General features: G+C 33.1%; 1 protein-coding gene across 4 annotated transcripts in view; it reads right to left on the bottom strand.

Moving 5' to 3' along the window:
• Positions 1-25,459, bottom strand: part of CCDC91 (coiled-coil domain containing 91) — a 329,701-nt gene that overhangs the window by 139,547 nt on the left and 164,695 nt on the right. For all 4 annotated transcript variants that reach the window (XM_029954362.1, XM_029954358.1, XM_029954360.1 and 1 more), the window contains one exon: positions 14,494-14,571. In XM_029954362.1, coding sequence (XP_029810222.1) covers positions 14,494-14,571 — 78 coding nt within the window. The remainder of the gene's footprint in view (positions 1-14,493; positions 14,572-25,459) is intronic.

Raw genomic sequence — 25,459 nt, forward strand, 5'->3', positions numbered from 1 at the left:
TATGAACATTAAATGACTTAGAAATTCCAGAGAGGAAATCTGCCTTGGCATATGCATTTCAAAAAAGCATCACAATAATTTATTATGTGCTGAAAAAAGGTGAAAACCAATGGATTAAGAAATCCTGACAGTGACACGGTTAAGGGCATCTTAAACAAAAAGTGCTCACAGTAACACAGCTGCTTGTTGTCTTCAAATAAATTAAGATAGTCTACATCTTGGATAGTAATGCTTGATAGAGAAAACTACAGACATAAAAGAACCATAAAGTCTAAGCCAGTGTGTATAATGAAGAATGACAACTTCAAGACAAAAGCACAATTAAGCAAGTAAAGGAAAATTCTTATGCAAACAATCTTAGATGTGGCACGCTCCTATGGAAAGCCTTCCAAGATCTACATTTACTTTACTGCTGTTAATTATCAGAATAATAGATTTTTAAAAATCATGACTTAAAAGAAAAAGTAAACAAAATTAAGTAAACATTGTGGGAAAAGTTGGCATATGTAGCACATTAGCTTAATTTTAGCTTTGTTTTATACTATGCTTTAACAGAATTTCTCATGTCCTTTTCATCAATCTGGAGCAAGTTATTTATATTCTAAATGAACAGAATAATGCTGGCTTTTTAACAGGAGCCCAGGAATATGAAGGGCTGGTCCACAATCTCTTTCCCTAAAAGTGGGTATTTCTAAAAATAAAATTGAAACAAGAATTCACATTGTAACATTTTGAAAACTGATTAATAATCAGCTGTAAGATGTGATAATGCATTGAAATTGCTATGCTAAAAACTGGGATAACAGTGATAAATATAATAACTAATATTTATTAACAGCATTATTATTAGCCAAGCAATATACAGTATCTGACTGGATCCTCCCAACACTCCTATGAATAGGTTCTAAGGTTTGTTCCCTCATTTATTTATGAAAAAACTCGAATTTATACCTAAGGAACTGCGCAAGGTCACACTGTTACTAAGTACCAGAGCTGGGGCTTTGATCAAGTTTGTCTGACTTTAAAATAATCAATTAGCTCTACCAAAAGAAGTTCTTGGCCAACTCAAAGTAGAAATTTTTGTAGAAATGCAATACTCTTTTGGGAATTCATAAATAAGAACATACAAAGTATTATGTATCATTACTAAAATTAGAAAAAGAAGAATATGTGTAATACACTATAATAGTACAAAATAACTCTGGATCTCAAAGTTGTTTTATGCAATTGGATTGAAGGTTTTCTTTACCCAGTTCCTATAATGAATGGTTTGACATTGTATGAATAAGGATTTACTAAAAGAACTGAATTCCAATTTGATATGGTTGGCTAATCCATTGGCATGTATATACTCCGTTTTATTGTGCCTCATCTTATCTCACTTGAGGTATTGTATTTTTTATAAATTGAAGGTTTGTGGCAACCCTGCATCAAGCAAGTGTACCAGCACCGTTTTTCCAATAGCATTTGCTCATTTCACATCTTTCTGTGATATTTTGGTAATTCTCATATTTCAAACTTTTTCATTACTATTATATTTAAACTGCTGCAATTTATGATAAAAACATTAACAGATAAGGAATGACTTCTTATGGATTAGCACAGAAAAGTGGTTTCTTGAGATGGAATCTACTCTTGAAATGACTATCAAGATTGTTGAAATGACAAGGGATTTAGAATATTAGGTCACATTAGCTGATGAAGCAGTGGTAGGGTTTGAGAGGACTACCTCCAATTTTGAAAAAAGTTCTACTATGGGTAAAATGCTATCAAACACCATCACATGTTACAGAGAAACCATTCCTAAAAGGAAGAGTCAAACTTCATTGCTGTCTTATTTTAAGAAATTGCTACAGCCACTCCAACTTTCAGCAACCACCCCCCTAATTAGTCAGCAGCCATGAACATCAAGGTAAGACCTTCCACCAGCAAAAGGAAATTATGCCTAGGTACACCTGGGTGGCTGAGTCTGTTAAGTGTCCTACTCTTGGTTTCTGCTCAGGTTGTCGTCTCATGGTTTTATGAGTTCAAGCCACATGTCAGGCTCCATGCTGACCGTCGGAGCCTGCTTAGGATTCTCCTGTCTCCCTCTTTCTCTCTGTGCCCCTCCTCTAGTTGCGCTGTCTCAGTCTCTCTCAAAATAAATAAGTAAACTTAAAAAAAAAGAAAGAAAGCATGGCTAGCCAAAATCTCAAATGATGGTAAGCATTTTTTAGAAATAAAGTATTTTTATTTGAGATATGTATATCTTATGGGCATATTGCTATTGCACACTTTAACAGACTACAGCATGTTGTACACATTACTTTTATGTGCAATGGGAAAATAAAAAATTTATTTGAATCACTTTATTGCAATATTCACTTTACTATGGTGCTCTGCAACAAAATCCCCAATATCTCCAAGGTACATCTACACAGGACTAATTAAAGGTAAAACAGAATTTTCAATTCCTTGTGAAAAGTTTAAATCATAACATAGCACATTTCTGTTTCAAGATCAGAAACTGTTGGTCAATTCATTTGGGAGCTTTAAAAAGTGCTATTTCATTTGAATGCTGTTAGGTACACAAAATATGCTAACCAAATGTATTGGGATTAAAGATTTTTTTCTTTTATTTGATTACCAATGTAAAACTATGATTAGTATTTAAATTATGAAGCTTTAAAATAATATTTGAATCTATGGTAATCTGCCAAAAACAAACCCAAAAACATATTCTAAAATTCCTAAGAGGTACAGTATTAGTATTTAATAATTTTAAAAAGTCTCACATTTTAGAAAAGCTTTAGAAAAAGAAATCATCAATGATTCAAGGGTCAAGGTACTCATATATAACAAGGTGATATAAAAAAATTTTTAATTTCTTCAATAGAGTGAGAAACAAAAGAATGCCATGACTCCCAGATATTCACTGAGGCCCAGATAATAATTTTTAGATAAAGAACATATGTAATAAGTAACCACTATTTTAATATGGATAAAAAGATATAGGTGGGGGGAACTTCTGGAATGGTGATATTAAGAGATCAGAGAAACCTCTACCCCAGATAGTTCTCTTTTAAGCAAAAACAATCATCCAAAGTCTCTGGAGGTTTATCAAAGGGGTTACAATAATTTGAGCAACATTTATTCAATAAAGTTTATAGAAACCTGGTAGGGACAGAGGGGAAACTATGATACTAAACTCTAGGGATTTCACCCATCCACCTGCAGCTGAGCTGGGCAGAACTGTTTCAGCAGGCTCCGCAGCTGAGTGACAGTTCCCATCATCCCCAACCTATTAGTGTAAAAGACTCTTCCTGGTGGTCTTGGCAGCTGGTGAACATTAATAGATCCTATTTTCCACAGCTCCATGCTGCAGAGAGCTTATATCACATAAATAGGGCAGCTGGTTAAAAAACAAACAAAAAAAAATGTGATCCTCCTTTTCTCCACAGCTCTGTACTATAGGACAGCTGCTTAGTTGAGCTCAGAAGTCAAATGCCAGTTCCCATCTCTCCTACATTCCTGAAGCAAAAGAACTCTTCCAGGGATGTTTAACAGCTATAAACACTGGACTATCCCACCCTTGTGAACTCCACATCAAAGAAGATCTCTACTGAGTAACAGTGGCAACCAGGTAGTAGAAGAGTACCTACTCTCCCCTCCTTCCCTCATACATAGCTCTAACTGTGAAAGGGATCTGGGTGAGGAAGCCAATAAAGAGCAAACTAGGCAACCTACTCTTCCAGGGCCTGTGCATAGTCCCCAGGTTCTATGCAAGGCTCTGGCACATAAACTAACTCTGCCAAAAGGAATGGTCTATAACTGGTCTATAACTGGATCAGTGGATACTCTAGGGCACTGTCAGAACAATAGAGCAATCAAGTAGAAATTAACAGAAACTAACAGCTAGATATGATAAAATACAGACAAGTCAGAATCACCAAACAAAAATCAGGAAAGAAATAAAGAAATCAAGGCTTTAAAACAGTCATTTCTGGTAGTCAGAGTATGTGAATGTCCATTTTGCTCTGTAGAACAAAATCAGAAGCTGCACAATTCAAAAGAGACTAAATGATCACTAAATAATCAACAAAAACACAAAGTCTCCTAAGGATTGAAAACACAAATATGTACAATGTCTAGTTTTCAGTAAAAATTACTAGACATGGAAAGAAATATGAAACTGTGTCACATACACAGGAAAAACAGGAGTGAGTAAAAACTGCCTTTAATGTGGCCCAGATGTTTGACTGGACTAGAAAAAGCCTTCAAAGCACCAATTGTTAAAATGTTTAAAGAAGTAAAGAATACCATGCTTAATCAAATAATATCTCATAAAATACACAATATCAACAAAGAGGGAAATTATACAAGAGAAACAACAGGAAATTTTGGAGTAGAAAACAAAAATGGAAAACTCCACAGAGGTTTTAAACAGTAGGTTTGAACTGAGAAAGACATAATCAGGAAGACTGAAGAAATATCAGTAAAGACCATGGAATCTAAACTACAGCATTTAAATAATTATGAAAAGTGAATAAAGCCTCAGAAAAATGTGAGACATTACTAAGCAGATCAACATGTATATAATGAAAGTAACACAAAGAAAGAAGAGAATAAGAAATACTTAAAGAAATAATTGCTGAAAACTTCTCAAAGTGATGAAATACAATATACACATGTAAGAAGCTCAGTGACTTCCATGTAGGAAAAACTAAAAGAGATACACACCCAAACATATTATAATCAAATGTTGAAAAACAAAAACAATTTTGAAAACAGTAGGAAAATGATTCATCACATACAAGATTACCACAAAAAAAATTAACTTACTTCTCACTGGAAACAATGAAAGGGAGAAGGGAATGGGATAACATTTTCAAAGTGCTGAAACTTAAAGAAAAAAAATCTAACAAAAAAACAAAAAAGGTTTTAAAGATAAAAAATTATCTTTAAAGAATGAAAAAATGAAAGTAAAGCTATTTCAAGATAAATTCTTTGTTAGCAGACACAATTTATAGTAAATACTATTGAAAGTTCGTTTAGGCTAAAACAAGTAGAATCAGAAAATGACTCAATCCAAATGAAGAAACAAAACATGCCAGCACGGTTAATTGTATAGGTGGTTTTAAAAGACAAAATAGTTGGATATTTCTTCTTTGCTCTTCTCTTAACTGACTTAAAAAGCAATTACATTTTAGCATGCTGGGGTGGCTCAGTCGGTTAAGTGGCCAATTTCGGCGGAGGTCATGATCTCATGGTTTGTGAGTTTGAGCCCCACATTAGGCTTTACACTGTCAGCACAGAGCCTGCTTAGATCCTCTGTCTCCCTCTCTCTCTGCCCCTCCCCCTTCTGTCTCTCTCAAAAATAAACATTTAAAAATATTTAATAAAAAAGCAATTATATTCTCAAAAAGTATATAATTGTATTTGTACAAATGACAGTTTAAATTCCATGATATACACTGGTTCAAAGTAAAAGGATGGGAAAAGATATACAGTGCAAATAAAAACTATACAGAGCTGGAGAGGATATACTAATGTCAAGAGAAAAAAAAAAGAGACTTTAGGAGAAAAAAAATCATACCAGAGATAAAAACAAACATCTTATAATAATGAAGGTCAATACCTTGGGAAGATATAACAATAAAAAAACACATATGCAGTTAACAAAATACTCCCAAAATATATGAAACCAAACCTGATACAGTGAAAAAGAATTCAACAATAATGGATTCTTTGATACACTCACTATCAATAAATAATAGAAAAATTAAGCAGAGTACTAACAGCAGACAGAAGATTTAAACAACACTATGAACCAACTGCATGCACCTGGAGACATCTACAGAACACTCCACCCAAATAAAATCCTTAAAAAGAATTTTCCAACCACATTGAAATTAAATTAGAAATTAATAACCACCAGAAATTTAAGAAATCTGTGTGTGTGTGTGCATGTGTGTTTGTGTGTAAATTACACAACACTTTTCTAAGAAACAATCTGTTAAAGGAGAAATCACAATGAGGATTATAAATTCTTCCACATGAAAAAAGTGAAAATACAATATAACTTATGGGATGAAATAGACTAGAATCAAAAGGAAATATAGTGGCTAAATATAATGCCTATATAAGGAAATATAATATAAATGTCTATATTAAAAAGATTAACTATATTAATCAGAAAAAAGATATCAACCATCTATTATCCATTTTAACAAACTAGAAAAATAACAAACTAAGGCCAAACTAAGAAGGCCATGCAAAATAAAGGTTAGAGCAAAAATTAGTAAATTAGGGAGGGAATAGAAAATGGGAGAAAATGAGCAAAACCAATGATTAATTATTTCCAAATGCAAACACAATGAACAATCCTTTAGATAAATTGTCCAAACAGAGAAGAGGGAAGACTCAAATTACAAAATCAGAAATGAAAGAGATCACTACTTACTTACAGAAATAAAAGCATTGTAAGAACATACTATAAATAACTACATGCTAAAAATTAGATCACTTAGATAAAAGAGGTAAATTCCTAGAAAGTTAAAATTATCAAAGTCAGAAGGAAAACAGAAAATCTGAAGAGATCGATTGAATTTATTAAACAACAACAACAAACAAACACACAAAAAATAGGGGCACTTAGGTAGCTCAGTCCACTGAGTGTCTGAATCTTGATTTTGCCTCAGGTCATGATCTCACAGATCATGGGATGGAGCTCCACATCAGGCTCTGTGCTGACAGTGCAGAGCCTGCTTGGAATTCTCTCTCTCCCTCTCTGTCTGCCCACCCCCTACAGGACACACACACACACACACACACACACACACACACACGAACGAACCCCTCCCCAAAAAAACCAAACTCCCATACAGAAAAGTCCAGTACCACCAGATTATATTAATGAATACTACAAAATTCTCAACAAAAAATTAATACTGATCTGTTAAAAACACTTCCAAAATGTTAAAGAGAACAAATCCTAACTCATTCTGAGTAAAATAGTACACTCATAGCAAAACCTGACAGACACCAAACTACAAACCAATATCCCTGGTGAATAAAGATATGAACTATCCAACAAAGTATTAATAAATTGATTAATGCAACACATAAAAACATAAACACGATGACCAAGTGAGATTATATCAGGAATGCAAGGCTGATCTTTTTAATATTTATTTTTTTTATTTTTGAGAGAGAGAGAGAGAAAAAGAGAGAGGGAGGGAGTGTGAGTGGGGCAAAGTCAGACCCTCAACTGGGTGAGCCATCCAGGTGCCCCAGCAAAGCTGATTTCACATCCAAAATCAAATGGAATACACCACATTCATGAGGAAAAACAAAATCATCATTTTGAAAGACATAGAGGGGTGCCTGGGTGGTTCAGTTGGTTAACTGTCCAGCTTCAGCTCAGGTCATGGTCTCATGGTTCGTGGGTTCGAGCCCCATGTTGGGCTCTGTGCTGATGGCTAGCTCAGAGCCTGGAGCCTGCTGCAGATTCTGTATCTCCCCCTCTCTCTGACCCTCCCCTGCTCGTGCAGTCTCTCCCTGTCTCTCAAAAATAAATTTAAAAAAACATTAAAAATTTTTTTAAAAAGACATAGAAATGGTATTGGACAAAACTCTGTAAACTTTCATGATCAAAAAATTTTTTCAACAAACTAGAAATAAGGAACTTTCTCAACCTGATAAAGACCACTTATTGAAAACTCACTTAAAACATCATATTTAATGGTTAGTAACTAAATGTCCTCCTAAGATCAGAAAAATGACAAGGATGTATGTTCTTGCAGCTCTTATTCAAATGGAATTGGAGGTCTATCCAAGACAATTAGGCTGGAAAAAGACACAAAAAGCACCCAGATTGGAAAGAGTACAGGTGACAGGTGGCATAATCTTATATATAGAAAATCCTAAGAAATTTATTAAAAATTATTATAACTAATGAACGTATATATCAGAACAAATACACAAATCAATCCTATTATATGTTAGTAATGAAGAATCTGAACATGAAATAGAAAACAATTCTTTTTACAATAGCATCAAAAAGAATAAATTACACAGAGGACACTACAAAAGATTGTTGAAAGGAATTAAAGACGAAAAATAAATATAAAGACATTTCATCGTTATGGATCATAAAAATAATATTAAAATGGCAATACTCTCCAAACTGGTCTATACATTCAATGCAAATAAAATCCGACTTGAGTGTTTATAAAAATTCACACACTGATACCAAAATTCATATTAAAATGCACATGACCTAGAATATCCAAAGCAATCTGGAAAAGAACAAAGTTGGACAATGTACACTTCCTGATATCAAAAACCATAAAGCTACAGCAATAAAAAGTATGGTAATTGAGAGCCTAAATGTCCATCAACTGATGAACAGATCAAGAAGATGTGGTTTATATATATAATGGAATACTACAAGACAATGAGAAAGAATGAAATCTGGTCATTTGTAGCAGTGTGGATGTAACTCAAGGGTATTATGCTAAGTAAAATAAGTCAGGCAGAGAAAGACAGATACCGTATGTTTTCACTCATATGTGGAACAGGAGAAACTTAACAGAGGACCATAGGGGAGGGGTAGAGGAAAAAAATAGTTAAGGAGAGAGAGGGAGACAAACCATAAGAGACTCTTAAAAACTGAGAACAAACTGAGGATTCATGGCGGGGTGGGGGAAAGGGTAAAATGGGTGATGGGCCTGTGATGAGCACTGGGTGTTATATGGAAACCAACTTGACAATAAAATATAACAAAAAACAAACAAACAAACAAAAAGTATGATAATTATATGAAGAGAGACATAGTTCAATGGAAAGGAACTGAGAGTCTACAAATAAGTCCTCACACTGATGGTTAATTTTTGACAAGAGTTCCAAGACAATTCAATGAGGAAAAACAGACTTTTCCGTGAATGAGGCCGGGAATAACTGGATATGTATAACAACAACAACAACAATAAAAGTTCTATCCCTTCTTTACACCACAGATAATAATTAACTCAGGATGCACCAATGACTTAAATGCCAATTAAACCCAGTGGCACAGTTAATTTTTTTTTTTAATGGAAAATCTAAAAATGTTAGTAAGGATGGAGAGAAGCTAGCACCCTCAGTCACTGTTGGTTGAAATATAAAATGGTGCAACTGGAACCATTCTGATAGTTCCTCAGAATGTTAAACATAGATAATCATACAACCCAGTAACATACAGCCCTATGTATATTCCTAGGAGAAATAAAAATATACATCTACATAACATTAATCATAATAGCCAAAAAGTGAAAAGAATCCAGTGACCATCAACTGATTAAAGGATAAATAAAATGTGGTATATCTATACAATGCAATATCACTGAACAATAAAAAAGAAATGAAATACTAAGACATGCAACAACATGGATGAACCCTGAAAACATTATTCTGTGTGAAAGAATCAATCACAAAGATCACACACTGTATGATTCCACACATACAAAATGTCCAGAAAACATAATATAGTCATAGTGACTATAGTCACTATGACTATAGTGACATAATGTAGATTAATGGTTGCCAAAAACTGGAAAACATATTGTTGGGCAGGGAGTGAATATGACCACTAACAGAAATAAGGTCTCATATAGAGTGTTAAAAATGGTCTGAAATTACACTGTGGTGAAATGTATATAATTCTGTGAAAAACTAAAAAGTACTGAACTTTAAATTGATGAATTTTATAATATGTGAATTATATCTCAATGAAGTTGTTCAAAAATTAAAAATTATAAAATATTAAAAATAAAATATAAATTAAAATATCACTAGCCTACTCAAAATCAAAATATATAATTATAGTAAATTTTCCTGTGTCGATCACTGCTGATTATATCAGGTTCTTAGAAATCACAATGAAAAATGGAGAAAAGCTTTTTCTATTACATTTTAAACTTACTACAGTTTTTGAAATAAAAATGTAAACTAAGTCCAAATGATTTTGATAGTTTCAAATCTTACAATCAAACTATAATCTCAAGCCTTATTATGAAACAGACTGTAGAAGTAAATACATTTGCATTACATCTAAAAAAAAAAAAATCACACCATTACTGGTATAGGCATTTTGCCAGTTCAAATCAGGTGAAAAACCCTTTTCATTATGTCTATTACTCTCCCATGTTGACAATATAATTTTCTTAAGGTTTTCCTTTACATATATTGAAGTTACTTGGACAATGTTATATATATTTTTTAATTTAACAAACATAATTTAGAAAACTTAAAAAAAATAGTCTATTGTATTAACCCACAACCTTGTCCTTTCCATTGTTTTTTCCTAATGTTCCATAATTCCTTCCTTTATCATTTCCTTTTGTCTGGATAAATTCCTTAGCCATTCTTTTAGAGCAGGTCTCCTCTAACAAATTTTCTTAGTTTCGCTTCAACTGAGAACATATTGATTTCTTCCCTTCATTTCAGAAGTATATTGTCACTGGACATATAAATCTGGGTTGACAGTTATTGTCTTTCAGTATTGTTCTATTTTCTTCTGGTTTCTGTGGCTTCTGAAGAAAAAACTGCTAGAAATGATACATGAGTTCAGCAAAGTTGCTGGATATAAAATCAATGTACAGAAATCAGTTGCATTTCTATATACCAATAATGAAGGAGCAGAAAGATAAATCAAGGAATCAATCCCATTTACAATTTACAATCAAACCCAATTTACAAAAACCTTTAAGGTACCTAGGAATAAAGCTAACCAAAGAGGTAAAAGATCTGTACACCAAAAATAGAAAGCTTACGAAAGATATCAAAAAAGACACAAAAAAAATAGAAAAACATTCCAAGCTTAGGGATTGGAAGAACAAATATTGTTAAAATGTCTATGCTACCCAAAGCAATTTACACATTCAATGCAATCCCTATCAAAATTACACCAGGATTTTCCACAGAGCTAGAAAAAAGAATTCTAAAATTTGTATTTTAGAACCACACAAGACCTCCAAATAGCCAAAATAGTGTTGAAAAAGAAAACCAAATCTGGAAGCATCATAATTCCAGACTTCAAGCTGTATTACAAAGCTGTATTCATCAAGACAATATGGTGCTGGGACAAAAATAGACACATAGATCAATGGAACAAAACAGAGAACCCAGAAATAGACTCACAAATGTATGGCCAACTAATTTTTGACAAAGCAGGAAATAGGAAAAAGGTAACTCTTCAATAAATGGTACTGGGAAAAATGGACAGGAACATGCAGAAGAATGAACCTGGACCAGTTTCTTACACCATACATAAAATAAATTCAATGTGGATGAAAGACCTAAATTTAAGACAGGAAGAAACTTGAGGAGAAACTTGGAAACAACCTCTTTGACCTCAGCTGTAGCAATTTCTTACTAGACAGGTCTCCAGAGGCAAGGGAAATAAAAGCAAAAATAAATTATTGGGACTTCATAAAGATAAAAGGTGTCTGCACAGCAAAGAAAATAGTCAACAAAACTAAAAGGCAACCAACTGAATGGGAGAAGATACTTGCAAATGATATAATGGATAAAGGGTTAGTATTCAAATTCTATAAAGAACTTATCAAACTCAACACCCAAAAAACAAATAATCAAGTGAAGAAATGGGCAGAAGACATAAATAGACACTTTTCTAAGGAAGACATCCAGATGGCTAATAGACATCTGAAAAGGTGTTCAACATCACTCATTATCAGGGAAATACAAATCAAAACCACAATGAGATGCTATCTCACACCTGTCAGAATGGCTAACATTAACAACTCAGGCAATAAGAGATGTTGGCAAGGATGTGAAGAAGAACCCTTTTGCACCGCTGGTAGGAATGCAGACTGGTGCAGCCACTCAAGAAAACAGTATGGAGGTTCCTCAAAAAATTGAAAATAGGGCTACCCTACAACCCAGCAATTGCACCTTTAGGTATTTATCCAAAGGACACAAAAATGCTGTTTCAAAGGAACACATGCACCTCAATGTTTATAGCAGCATCACCAACAACAGCCAAAATATGGAAAGAACCCAAATGTCCATCGATAGATGAATGGATAAAGAAGATGTGGTATATATATATAATGGATGTTACTTGGCTTGCCATTTGCAACAACATAGATGGAAACAGAATGTATTATGCTACGTGAAATAAGTCAGTCAGAGAAAGAAAAGTAGCTCATGATTTCACCCATATGTGGAATTTAAGAAACAAATCAGATGAGCATAGGGGAAGGGAAGGAAAAATTAGATAAAAACAGAGAGGCAGGCAAACCATAAGAGACTTAAGTACAGGGAACAAACTGCTTGGGATTCTGTCTGTCTGTCTGTCTCTCTCCCTTCCCTGCTCATGCTCTTTCTCTTTCAAAATAAATAAATAAACATTAAAAAAACACAAGAATTCAATACATAATAAGCTTGCTTTCAGAAAATGAAATATGTAAAGCTAGAATCAAAAGGGATTTAAAATATCAAACACTGAACTGTTCATAAAAACATAAATGTAAACAAAACATGATGTAAATGACTTCAAAATATTTAATTTAGAATTCATAAAGAAAAATAAGTAAAATGTAATTTCACCTAAGAATATATCACTTAATACACTAGGAAAATTAGATAAATTCCAGTATTTTAATGATTCCCACACTCAGCCTTAGGGGGAAAAAAATGATAGTTCAAAGTATATCCTATACTTTTACCCAACTCAATAACTATAAAGCTAGTTTATATTAGAAAAGCTAAAAATTCACAATATTATTAAAAAAGCCAATAATCATAGCTGTAAAAACGTGACATTTTTTAATGACTTTCTCAACAATGGCACTAGTTTCTACATTGAGGGTGGTCACAAAAATTACCTTTCATGTCCCAAGACATATCTACCTTAGGTTTAAAAAAAAAGTGCTTTTAGTTAAAATAATTTTGGATCTACTTCTTTTTCTACTTTTATTCAAATCACTTGTTATAAGAAGCTTTTTGAAAATAAATTACTAGCTAACTAAGATGATATTAATTCCTAACAAATCCAAGGATGAAGTTTAATCAACAGTAAAAAATTTCTGAATTCCACATGTGGTAGACAGATTTTTAAAAAAACATTTAATGTAGTAATGAACAAACAAACAAAAAAAACTGAATGCTTACCTATACAGGTAGAGTTAATTATGGTACATATATACCATGAAACACTACAGAGTGAAAAAATAAGAAAAGTTGCTACATACTGATACTACAATATCTCTAAGTCATAATGAATAAACAGAGAACAAAAGAATAGGCTAAGTGGAAACACATTTTCTGTAAAAACAAATCAAAAAATTTTATCACATGATATTAGCTCATATACAAATGCAAAAATTGGAGAAAAAACTATAGAAGGATGCACATAGAACACTAATAGTGGTTACTGCTGGGAAGAATTGTTTGAATTTGATTTCAATAAGAACATATTCCTCATGATATAACATGAAATTCAGGGGGGAAAAGATTTTCTTTGATCAGCTATTATAACACCAATAAGAGAAAATTACATTCACAGTATTAGCTCATGCCACAAAGTGGCAAATTTACATTCATCAGACACAATTAATGGACAAGCTCTTTAAAGTTCAGGCTCTCTTGAAAGCTTGCAACATACTAGTCCTCAGTTTGCTTTAAATGAGTAAGCTTGTGCAGACACAGAATCAAAGAATAATACTGTATATGTCCCTGATACTGACATTATCATGATTTCTGTAACAATATTCATAACAATATGGAAAGAGAGAGAGAATCCCAAGCAGACTCTGCACTGTCAGTGCAGAGCCCAACATGAGGCTCGATCTCACAAACCATGAGATCATGACTTGTGCTGAGATGAAGAGTCAGATACCTAACCAACTGATCCATCCAGGCTTCCCACAGTATTTTTTTTAATCCCCATTATCCATAATATTTTTCAGATATATATCATGCCTTTTTTTTCTAAAAGTAGAACCAGAGTAAAGAACAAAACATAATCTAGCAATTAATTCTATAGTATTTTGTTCTTGAACTTCTTCATCTTCAGATTCTGAATTCTTAAAAATTCCACAACTTCTCGGAGCACCTGGGTAGCTCAGTCCATTGAGTGTCAGACTTCAGCTTAAATAATGATCTCAAACAGTGAGTTCAAGCTGTATACTGGGCTCTGTTCTGACAGAGTCTGGAGCCTGCTTCAGATTCTGTGTTTTCCTCTCTCTCTGTTCCTCCTGATTCACAGTCTCTTTCTCTCTCTCTCAAAAATAATTCCGTAACTTCTCAAACGCAGAGCAACATCTAGCATTACCTCTGTAATCTACTAAGTATGTTTTCAATGAACACATCGGACAACTGAAAGGAATCCTATACCAAAACAAGACCACTGTCATTATATAATTAGAGTATGTCTGCATATACTAAGTATATAAAAGTTTTATGAAAGTATGCTAAAGTTTAAATAAGAAAAGAGTCCCAAATCTCTACCTTATATTCATCCACAATAATGCTGAGAGCTTCATGACCAGCTTTCCTCATGTCTTCCAATTCTTGTTTATGTTTTTCCTGAAAAACAAAAAAATAAACCATGGTTTGTTCCTTTGTTTACAAAATAAAACCACTAATTTTTCATTGATGAATGAGTGAGTGGTTTGGGGCACATCAACACTTCAGCCAAAAACAAAGAGAAAAAATAAAGTTCTGTGTACAAACATTAGGGAGGACTGAAAGAATGAAAAATTACAGCAGAACAATAACTGAGAGAGGAAAACCATACTCAGAAATGAGAAAACATAAGGCAATGGTGGTGTCACTTGGGACATTTGGCAATTCTGGACTTGACCTTAGAGACGGGAAGGCCCGTGTTACCTCAGTGAGCTTGGGCTTCTACGTATTTATTACTTCATCAGTAAGATATGCATGCCAGTAGTTTAATACCCAACAAAGCTGGAAAATCACAGGATTATGGTGATCACCTCCCCATTCTACCTTCTTAGGAAAGAAAAGGGTGAACTCTCTGTAGAATGTTAACATCCTACAAAGACTTTCTAAGTTTTTAAACACTCTGTATAGCTTTCAAAACAAAAGTATCAGAGATGACAATAAATGAGACCAAAAACACAGAAAACAGAAAAGACAAAAGGAATAGACCCATGGGTGATTTATATATTAGTTATCAAAGAGTTTTAAACATGTACAATTCATATGCTCAAGAAAGTAGAGGAGAAATAAAGAAAATTAATAGGATACAGATTTTCATCAGGGAACTTAAATTCATGAAATAGAAATTTTACAACTGAGAAATATGCACTATTGGTAACTCGACAGATGAGGTAAACAGTAAATGAAACACAGCAGAAAGGAGGATTAGAGAACCAAAAGATGGGGGGTGGGGGAGACTACAATAAAAAGAGGGGAAAAAAACTATAGAAAACACAAAACAAAACAAAAACATTTTAAAAAATGGAACACATTAAAAAGATTAAACAGACACGTAACAAAAGAATCTTTTAAAAAAAAATCCAAAGAAAAAAAGGTGCAGTACGATAATAAAAATAAAATTAAGAAAAATTAAAAATGCAAATTTTCAACATCATACATGAATATTACATTAACCTACAGATATTTCCTTAAAGAACCATTAAGATACTATGTAATAAAATTTCAAAAAATGAAATTTCATTTAAAATTTAAAATCTCCTAGGAAGAAAAAGCACAAATTATCAAAATTTTTAAAAAGATGAAATAAAAAATCAGAATAGTCCTATATACAGACAAGAAAAACTGAAGCTGCATTAATGTAAGAAACAAACAAAAAGCTAACCAAGGAATTTCTAAGCCTCAATGACTTAACAGGTGATTTTAATAAATATTTAAGAAAGAAGTAACAGGGGACACCTAGTGGCTCCGTAGGTTGAGTCTGACTTTGGCTCAAGTCATGATTTCGTGGTTCATGGGATCCAGCCCTGCACTGGGTTCTGTGCTGACAGCTCAGAGCCTGGAGCTTGCTTCAGTTCTGTGTCTCCCTCTCTCTGCCCCTCCCCTGCTCACGCTGTCTGTCTGTCTGTCTGTCTCTCTCTCGCAAAAATAAACAGTAAGAAAAAGTTTTTTTAATAAAAAATTAAAAAAGAAAGAAGCAACATAAATCTTACAGAAACTCTTCCAGAGAATAGGAGATGAAGGAATACTTCCCCACATATTTTATTAAGATAGTATATCCATTACACTAAACTCTACAAAAATATTTAAAAGAAAATAATGAACCATTCTTTTATGAATACAGAAACAAACTCCCAACAAAGTATATTAGCTAATTGAGTCTAGCAATATATAAATAAAATAACACATGTCAACCAAGTGGGATTTATTTTAGGAATATCAGGTTGGGAGAAGTGATATACAGCATTTCATAAAACCTCCCACACACAATCACACAATCTCCCACACACTCCCTTTCATCCCCTATGTGCTTGCTGGATGTGAATGCCCAAGGTGACAATGAAAGCCAGGTTGGGCAGATGGCACAGCCCCTGGCAGCTTGAAACCCTGAATGACCGCATCATCACCCCAATGGACTCAGAGAGAAAATTAAACTTCAACTATATTTAGAATAAAAGATAATGCCAATCATTTTTGTCCATTTACTGCTACCACTTGCTCATTCATCATCTCCCCTCATTTATTATGCCTTACTGATTGAACAGGTTCTCTTTAGTTATTAACATCTAATTTACCTTTCTGGTACATCCCTTTATATACCTTAGTGTGACTAAATCACTCTTTCCCCCAAAACTGCCTGAATACAAAGAATCACCAGAGGCACTTGTTATAAATACAGATTTTTGTTGGTATGAATATCAATCTATGGCTCTGGGCAGCAATCTTTCTGAAGTAATTTTTCCATTTCTATGAGAGTTGTTTTACTAAACATGAATAACATAACAGTCCTATTACTTGGTTAAGCAAGGGATGCACTCTTTATACTAAAAACAAGCAAATAAATGAGAGTATCACTACTAACTCATCACTTTGGATCTCCTATTCATGTCAGGTTATCCCACAAATAGTATGTAACTATTTCATTCAAGGACTTGGGGATGCCCAAAAGCATCAATCCATGTGCTAAATATTGACACAGATCTTCTCTTACTTTTCAAGATTAAAAAAATGTAAATAGGAATAGGTATTCTGACATCTACTTTCCATATCATAGTGGATCTGCTCTCACAATTCTTGGGATGTGTATGTTCCACCTTCGGGCCGGCCAATGATTTAGGAGAAGCTCATATTAAATAGTCAAATGGTCAAACTACAGACATGAGCAGCATATATTAACATATTAAACTTCAGACAATCCCAGAAGGAAATATGTTGAACTTTACCAAAACCAGCATTTTCCAAACTTCACTTATCAAACACTAATTTACTTTTTTTTCCTCTCTTGACATTACCTATTACTAACTAATCCAGGAAACTGAGAACCAAAAAGGTCAAAAAGCCTTATAGTTAATTAGTCTGAGCAAAGCAAATTAACCTACATCCATTAAATGAAACTGAGAGGTATTCTACTTTCACCCAATTAATTACAAATTAAAGATGATGACGAACCATTTCAATGATCAAATTTGATAATTCAAAAACTACAGTTCTGAATAATGACACAAACCATTAATTTTAAAAAGTACTGATGTGCTTAAAAAAGCACAGAGTACAATGTGCTGAGTAATTCATATAAAAGGTATTTGCCCAGAGACATATACTTATGTTATGTCAAAAGTTCTATGACATTATAATACTAAAAGACAATGAACATTTTATCCATGGCTATATCTTGTAGATAGAAGGAATATCAATTCAATGCTTTGCATAGTATCTGAGAACATACCAGCAATCAACAAATGTTTGCTGGATGATGCTGAAATGCTCATTAATGACATATGGGTTTCTATAATCATTTAAAGATCAGAACTAAAATTTTGACGATTATATTCAACATGCACTTCATATTTTTTAAATGATATAGAGATATTCGGTAATATTCATCATAAATCAAGGTAGAAAATGTAGATTCTCCAAGTACTATGAATATATAATTACTGATCACCTAAAAATGTCTCAGATACCATTATTTTGTACCAAATTTTCTCAGTAAGCATTGTTTTTAATTTACACAATTACTATGTGCCAGACTGCTAGGCTTTGGGAATAAAAAGATGATGAAAAATAAAATAGTTATCTTCAGTGTGATAACATAAAAGATTGAGTAACAGTGTTATATTAATCCAAAGCCAGATAAAGACAATACAAGAAAAGTACAAAACAATGAGCCTTATAAATATAGATGTAAAACCCTTCAATAAAATAACAGTAAACAGAATCCAACGGCATTTTAAAAGGATTTTGCATGAAGGACCATGTGGAATTTATCTCAGGAATGCCAAGGTGGCTCAACATACAAAAAGCAATCCATTTAATATACCATATTAAAAACAGAAAGAAAAAAAAACCTCACATGACCATTTCAGTATGCAAAAAACAGTGACAAGAACAAACATGTGTTCTTGATAAAAATACTCAACAAACTAAAAATAGAAAGCAACACCCTTAACCTATCTGATAAGGGGCATCTGTGCTAACATCACACTATTGGCAAGAGACTAAAAGCCTCCCCCATAACATCAGAAACAAGGCAAGGATGTCCACTCCTGACACTTCGATTTAACATTGTACTGAAGGTCTAACAAAGGCATTAGGAAAGAAAAATTAATAAAAAATATCATAAGAAATTACTAGATTAGAAATGAAGTCATAAAACTATTCCTATTTGCAGAAGACATGATTTTATATATGTTAGAAACTACAGAATTATTAGCTCAAATAAATAATAGACTAGTAGACCTAATAGTAAGTTCAGCAAACTTATATGACACAAGGTCAACCAAAAATCATGGTATTTCTACACACTTGCAATGAATAATTCAAATATGAAATTAAGAAAAATGCTATTTACAGTAGCATGGGAAAATAATATCTAGGAATAAATTTTGCCAAAGAAATACAAAAGTTTTACGTTAAAAATTATAAAACACTGTAGAAACTTAGTAAGTGGAAAGACATCCTGTATTACTGGAATGGAAGACTTATTGTGTTATGACTAATCCCCAAATTTATCTATAGATTCAGGACAATCCCTATCAAAATTCTAGTGGCTTTATTTTGTAGAAATGGACAAGCTGATCCTAAAATTCATACAAATTGCAAGAGATTATGAATAGCTGAAACAATTCTGAAAAGATGAGCAAAGTTGGAGGGTTTGTATTTTCCCTTTCAATACTCAGCACAAAGCTGCAGTAACCAAACAGTGTGGCACTGGCATAAGGATAGGGATTTAGTTAAATGGAAAATAGAAATAAAAGTTCCAAAATAAGTGTGTATGTCTATAATCAACTGATTTTTGACAAAGTAACAAGGGCAATTCAACCAAAAAAAAAAAAATAATCTTATCAACAAATGATGGTGGGACCATCGAATCCACATAAAAAGTAATAAATCTGGAACCCCAGCTCACATGATATATAAAAATTAAGTAAAAATGGATGGATACCTGAATATAAGAGCTAACACAAACTCTTGGAAAAGTAGATGCATACCTTAGGCAATGGTTTCTGAAAATAAGACACCATGGGCACAAGCAAATAAGAACAAAACACATGAATTAGATTTTATCAAAATTTAAAACTTTTCTGAATCAAAGGGCACTAATAAGAAGTCAAAAGGCAGCCCATTCCATATTTGCAAATAATGTATTTGATAAAGTTCTAATATCCAGAATATATAAAAACAAGTCTCATAACTCAGCAACAAAAAGACAAGTTTTAAAATGGAGAAAAAACTAGATATTTCTCCAAAGACACAAATGCCCATCATCATCAGTATTATGGAAATTCAAGTTGAAACCACTCACATCCACTAAGATAGCTATAACACAAAGAGTGTCAGCAAGAAGAGGAAGAAACTGAAACAGTCACACATTGCCTGTGGGAATGCAAAATGGTGCGTCCGTTGTGTGAAATAGTTTGGCAGTTCCTCAAAAAATTAGAGTTACCAAATGTCCCAGATATTTCATTCCTAGTTATACACACAAGGGCACTGAAAACATACATTCACCCAAAAACTTGTACACAAACATTTATCTTAATGTAATTAATAATAACCAAAAACCAGAAACAATGGAAACAACACCTAATGGGCTGGATAAACTGCTGTATTATCCATGCAATGGAATATTATTCATCTATAAATGGAATGAAGTGCTGATACTTGCTATGACATGGCTAAACCTTGAAAACATTACGCTAAATGGAAATACCCAAACACAAAAAGCCATACTTACATGATTCCATTTTATATAAAATGTCTAAAATAGATAAACCCAGAGACAAAGTATGTAAGCAGTTGTTGAGTGCTGGAGGAGAGGGGGATGAGGGTAACTGCATAAGGGGTTGCTTCTTGAGGTGATAAAAATGTCTGGCAATAGGCAGTAGTAACTAACAATATTGTGAATATACTAAAAAACATGGAATTACATACTTTAAATGACTTAAATGATGAATTTTATATTATGTGAATTTTATCTCAATTAAAAATTGATGAAAGAAAAAATGTATGTTTATGTCATTTTAATTTCTAAACTGTATGGTGTTTTAGTTCTTCTTTGATTTTGTGTTCATTTCTAATTTTGTTTCATTTTTATCAGAGAATGCTGGTTTTATTATTTTATTTCATGGAATTCATTGAGGTGTCAGAAAGATTCCTCATAAAGAGAACATTAGAATAACATTCTCTAAGTTTTTGAATGTTGAGAACCATTTGCATCTCTTAAAACTGAACATTAGTTAGCAGTACATAAATCCTCAATTCACATCTTCTTTGAGTAATTTAATTGTTACATTATTTTTTGGCATAAAATTTGTTTTTTAAAAATCTGACATGGATCCAATTTCCCTTACCTTATATTTTGGTTGCCTAAAATTTATTTTCCAAATTGGGTGACTTTTGAGAGCATAGGGGATTACTATTATTAATAATACAAGGAAAATAAGCATAAATATGAACCATCCTGGGCAAAATTATAACAAGAAAAGTGATTGTATTTAGATATCTGAAATGTGTTTTTTTTTAAGTTCTTTCTTTGAAGTCACTAGGAGATTTCTCACAATTGACTGTTTGGGGTCTATTTTCCAGGTATACATGTATACTATCAAAATCTAAGGTCCTAGTCTTTTTTGTTTTTCAAAAGTTTGATAAATTTTGTGTTTTCATAAACTTGCTTCACCTCTGCAGTTTTTTTCTTCCAGAACTCCATTTGTACACATACTGGGTCAGTTTTGCTTATTTCCTATAATTATTCCTTTCTCTCGAATCCTTTCTTCATTTACTTGATGTTTTTCATTTTTCTTTTTGCCATTTTTTATTTTTTTTCTTCCTACAGTGCTGCACTCGTGTTATTTTTTAGAGGATAGCCCTCATTTTGTGAGGTTTTTTTTTTTTTACTTCTCTTTTTCTGTTTGTCAGTTATCTCTTCTTATTTAACTGTGATTTTTCTCATTTCTGAACGATTCTACTTCTGATGTATGCTATTCTTCAAAATAATTCTATCTTTGTACCTGGTCCCACCACCATCCTTTTCTCTTACCCATATTCAACTGACTTTTAGGAAGAGGTTCCTGGATAAGGAATGAATTGGACTTGGACAACTTCACTAGCTTTATAATTCTGGGGCTTCCTCTTCTACTGTTATTAAAAGGCAATAAAATGCACACATGCATGCGTGTGTGTGTCTGTGTTTACAATCAGGGTAGCCACTTCTCCAGTACTTTCTGGTATCTGTTCTTTCCAAGCCTCTCATTCACCAGTATCTGAACATTCTCCTTCCTTTAGTGTGCTGTGCTACTCCTTACCATTTCCTGTTACCGCACACCTCTGTACTTCAGGAAGGGTGCTTTCACCAGGTATTTATTTCCAAGAGAACTGAGGGCTCAGAGCACTCCTACAGTTTCAGGTGTTATCCTCAGATCTGTCTTCCAAGTCCTCTACTCTGCTGGCAATGGTTCTTCTGGGGCAGCAATTTCTGTTTGCGTCACTCACCTTCTGGGACCACCCTAAATCCTCTTTGTATCCCACTCCATTACTCCAGCACAGATGTGATAGACAAATATGTCTCGTTGTCAACAGCTCAGCTCTATCACTTAGGCTCTAGAATTCATTCAAACAACTGTCATCTACTTTTTTTGTTGTTGGCTATAATGCCCGTAACTTTTTTTTTTTAACTATCTTAGTCTAATTTTACAAAAAAATCTGAGAAGATTCAAAAACCCTGCAGTCGCTGCTTTAGCCACCATCATGCCAAATCCATCCCTTCCTTCTTGGAATATTTTGTTTACAAGGTTCTCTTCCTATCTATTTCTTTTCAGTCTGTTCTGTTGTCTCCTTTTCACTGCCTTAACTTTGAAATGTAGAAGTTCTCTGGGAATCAGATCTCTTTAACTTCTTCAACCTCTAACCTTAAATTAATTATAGTACCTTAAATATTATCTATATACACCTTGTTCATTTATATCACCAACCTTGCCATGGCTGATCCCCAGATTTATATATCCAACTATTAAGGTTCTCACATGGATATCTGAAAGAAACCCCAAGTTCAATTTGGGAAGTTGAAATTTTACTTGCCATTATATCTATGTATCCCAAATGGTGCCCTTTATAGGACTGAATAAAGAGGAGAGGGAGTGGACAGGACTTGAAGGCCAAATATATGTGGGAAGTGAAAAAGGTGTTTCATTCTTCATCGAAGAGACAGAATTTTCTATCATAATAAGTATATTAAAAATGTATTTAAAGCCTGGTATTCAAAAAGGAGGTTACTTAAGAGGCCAACATACATGTCTATTAAGTGAATGAATGAGATTATGATCAACATTCTTTTCCTGATACAAGCTCAGTATATACATTAACAAACATTTTGGGGCATGTTTCTTTATCTGTTAAATGAGAGATTTGGATTAAATCATTTTCTAAAATACCCTTCCAGTTTTCTTAATGCTATTCTATGAGATAGTATGCTAAAACTAGACCAATCGAACTCCCTTTGCTTACTTCAACATTCCTGACCATAATCATACAACCACATTGTAACACACAAGGCTACCTAGTTACCAAAAGAAAACACAGGAATAACCAGATAGTCCTACATGGCCTGAAATTTTTATTTTAAGAATATAGAGCCAAAAATTTACAACCTATCTTCAAAGTAGTCAAAACCAAATTTAACCACAATGATAACTTTCTTTTGAAATGTCAAACCCAAAACCATCACTAGAAAGGGAAGATTCAGGAAAATGCCTTCACCTTAAATAAAATTACAGACTTTTTAAATAAGAAGAGACTTGAAAGGTAAGCCACTCCAACGCAGTCATTTTATAAATGAGGAAACTGAAGCCTAGAGAGGTCAAGAAGTTTGTTCAAGGTCACTTAGTTCTGTAAGGGCAGGGGGAGGCATGAATCAGATCTGCTGACAGCCCAAAGTTTACTGAAAAATATCCCATCAAAGACTGAACTAACTTGAGTATATTCTCAACTCTTTATCAAAAGATTTGTTTTCTATAGAAATCTCAATAATACATAGACTCATATGTCATAAGTCATGCACTGTGATACAAATAAGACACAAACTGGTCACTCTTGGGTACAACTTGACATAATTATTCATCAATTCATTACTGCCAACCAGAAATTTTGGTCTGATAAGAAAGGTGTAAAGTAAGGTGCTTTATAAAGATTATCAAAAGCACATTCTAACAATTTTCTACTATCCATAATCACTCTTGATACTAGCTCCTTGGAAAAATTATTAAATATTTTAATATTGGTATTGATTGGTATTGAAAAATTATTTGCTGAATAAATACATATGTAAATAGGAACTACACAATTAACAAATATAAATACTTCACAAAAAATTGGAAATTAGCAATATTTTTAAAGTAATGATCATTGGTATATTGATGACAAACTCAATTCAGGTATCTGAATCAAGATTTATACAAAAAAAATTTTTAATTAAGCTTACGGCACAAACTGATAAACATTTCTCAGCTAACATTATATTATTGTTGGCCATTAATAAACTGAGTATAAGCCATATTAATCACATCTAGTAAATTAATCCATGCATAATAACAGGATCTTATGCCACACAGATGGTTAAAAGCCAGTATTTGCCATGCTTGCTTCAGCAGCACATATACTAAAAGCCATTATTTGCCATATTTGGAATGAATTATTACAGTATTTAAAAAGAGAGAGAAGAAAGAAACAGGAAGGAAGGAATGAAACTTCAAAGACCAGTTAACCACTATATTCCACCTATTAGAAAGCAGTTGCTTCTCACCTTCTAAATTCTCTGGCCAAGATTAAGTCTATAATTAGAGTGAACATAATTTACAGAAGATAATTAGCCAGTAATGTCTGATTGAGAAAGGTTTTCCAATATAGGCTTCACCACTTTTTTCTGAAGCCACAAGATTACATCCCTTTCATAACTAATCAACTATATTGGATAAGGCAGTTATAAATACTTCCAGAAATCCCAAAAGGAAATCTGCAGGGTAAGAAATCAAAATAAAGATAATGGGATAACAACCAACCAATGCACTGAAAAGCTTCTGACTGAGAAATAGAATCACGACCAACACACCAAAACCTATAGAATCCAACACATCAAAGTGGCCTAACTATAAATCTCAGAGAAGCACAAATAAGAACAGATAATCCCATATCTACTTTATCAAAACAGAACAAAAGTGATAGAACACCATTTCTCTATCTCTCATTGACCCTACATTTGACAATTACATCAGGCCTACTGGGTTTCTTTAAAAAAGTAAGTTTTACTGGTATGTCACAGCATTATGTGTCAAGAAGTCTTTCCCACCAAATATATGCTTCATCTCTTATCTCCTCATGCTCTCATTTCTTAATCCCTTTATACAATGGGTAACAAATAACAACACATGACAAAATCTTTCAGACACGGAGTCAATCTCACAGACTAATTCAAATACTTAGCCAAATATAAAAAGGGAGGAAAAAAATAACAACCATGTAAGAATCAGCTTAAAGGTATAAAGTCATATTACAAACGGAAATAGAGCACTTTCGCCACAGTAAACTAGGCCCAGTACTGAAACAAACAGGTTAATACATCTGTTCTTTTAGTTTAAGATTTCCAAAAATTTCAAAAAATTAGTTTTCATCTCTGGCCCTATCCTATTAATGCCTTAAACACTGCCTGGATTTCATCAGCAAACAGAATCCAAAATTATCAGCTCTGTTGAATCCTCTCAATTAAAAACAAGATAACAAAAACTCCTTATGGAAGTTTCCTAACAAA

The sequence above is a fragment of the Suricata suricatta genome, chromosome 10 (assembly GCF_006229205.1).
Source record: "Suricata suricatta isolate VVHF042 chromosome 10, meerkat_22Aug2017_6uvM2_HiC, whole genome shotgun sequence".
Classification (NCBI taxonomy): Eukaryota; Metazoa; Chordata; class Mammalia; order Carnivora; family Herpestidae; genus Suricata; species Suricata suricatta.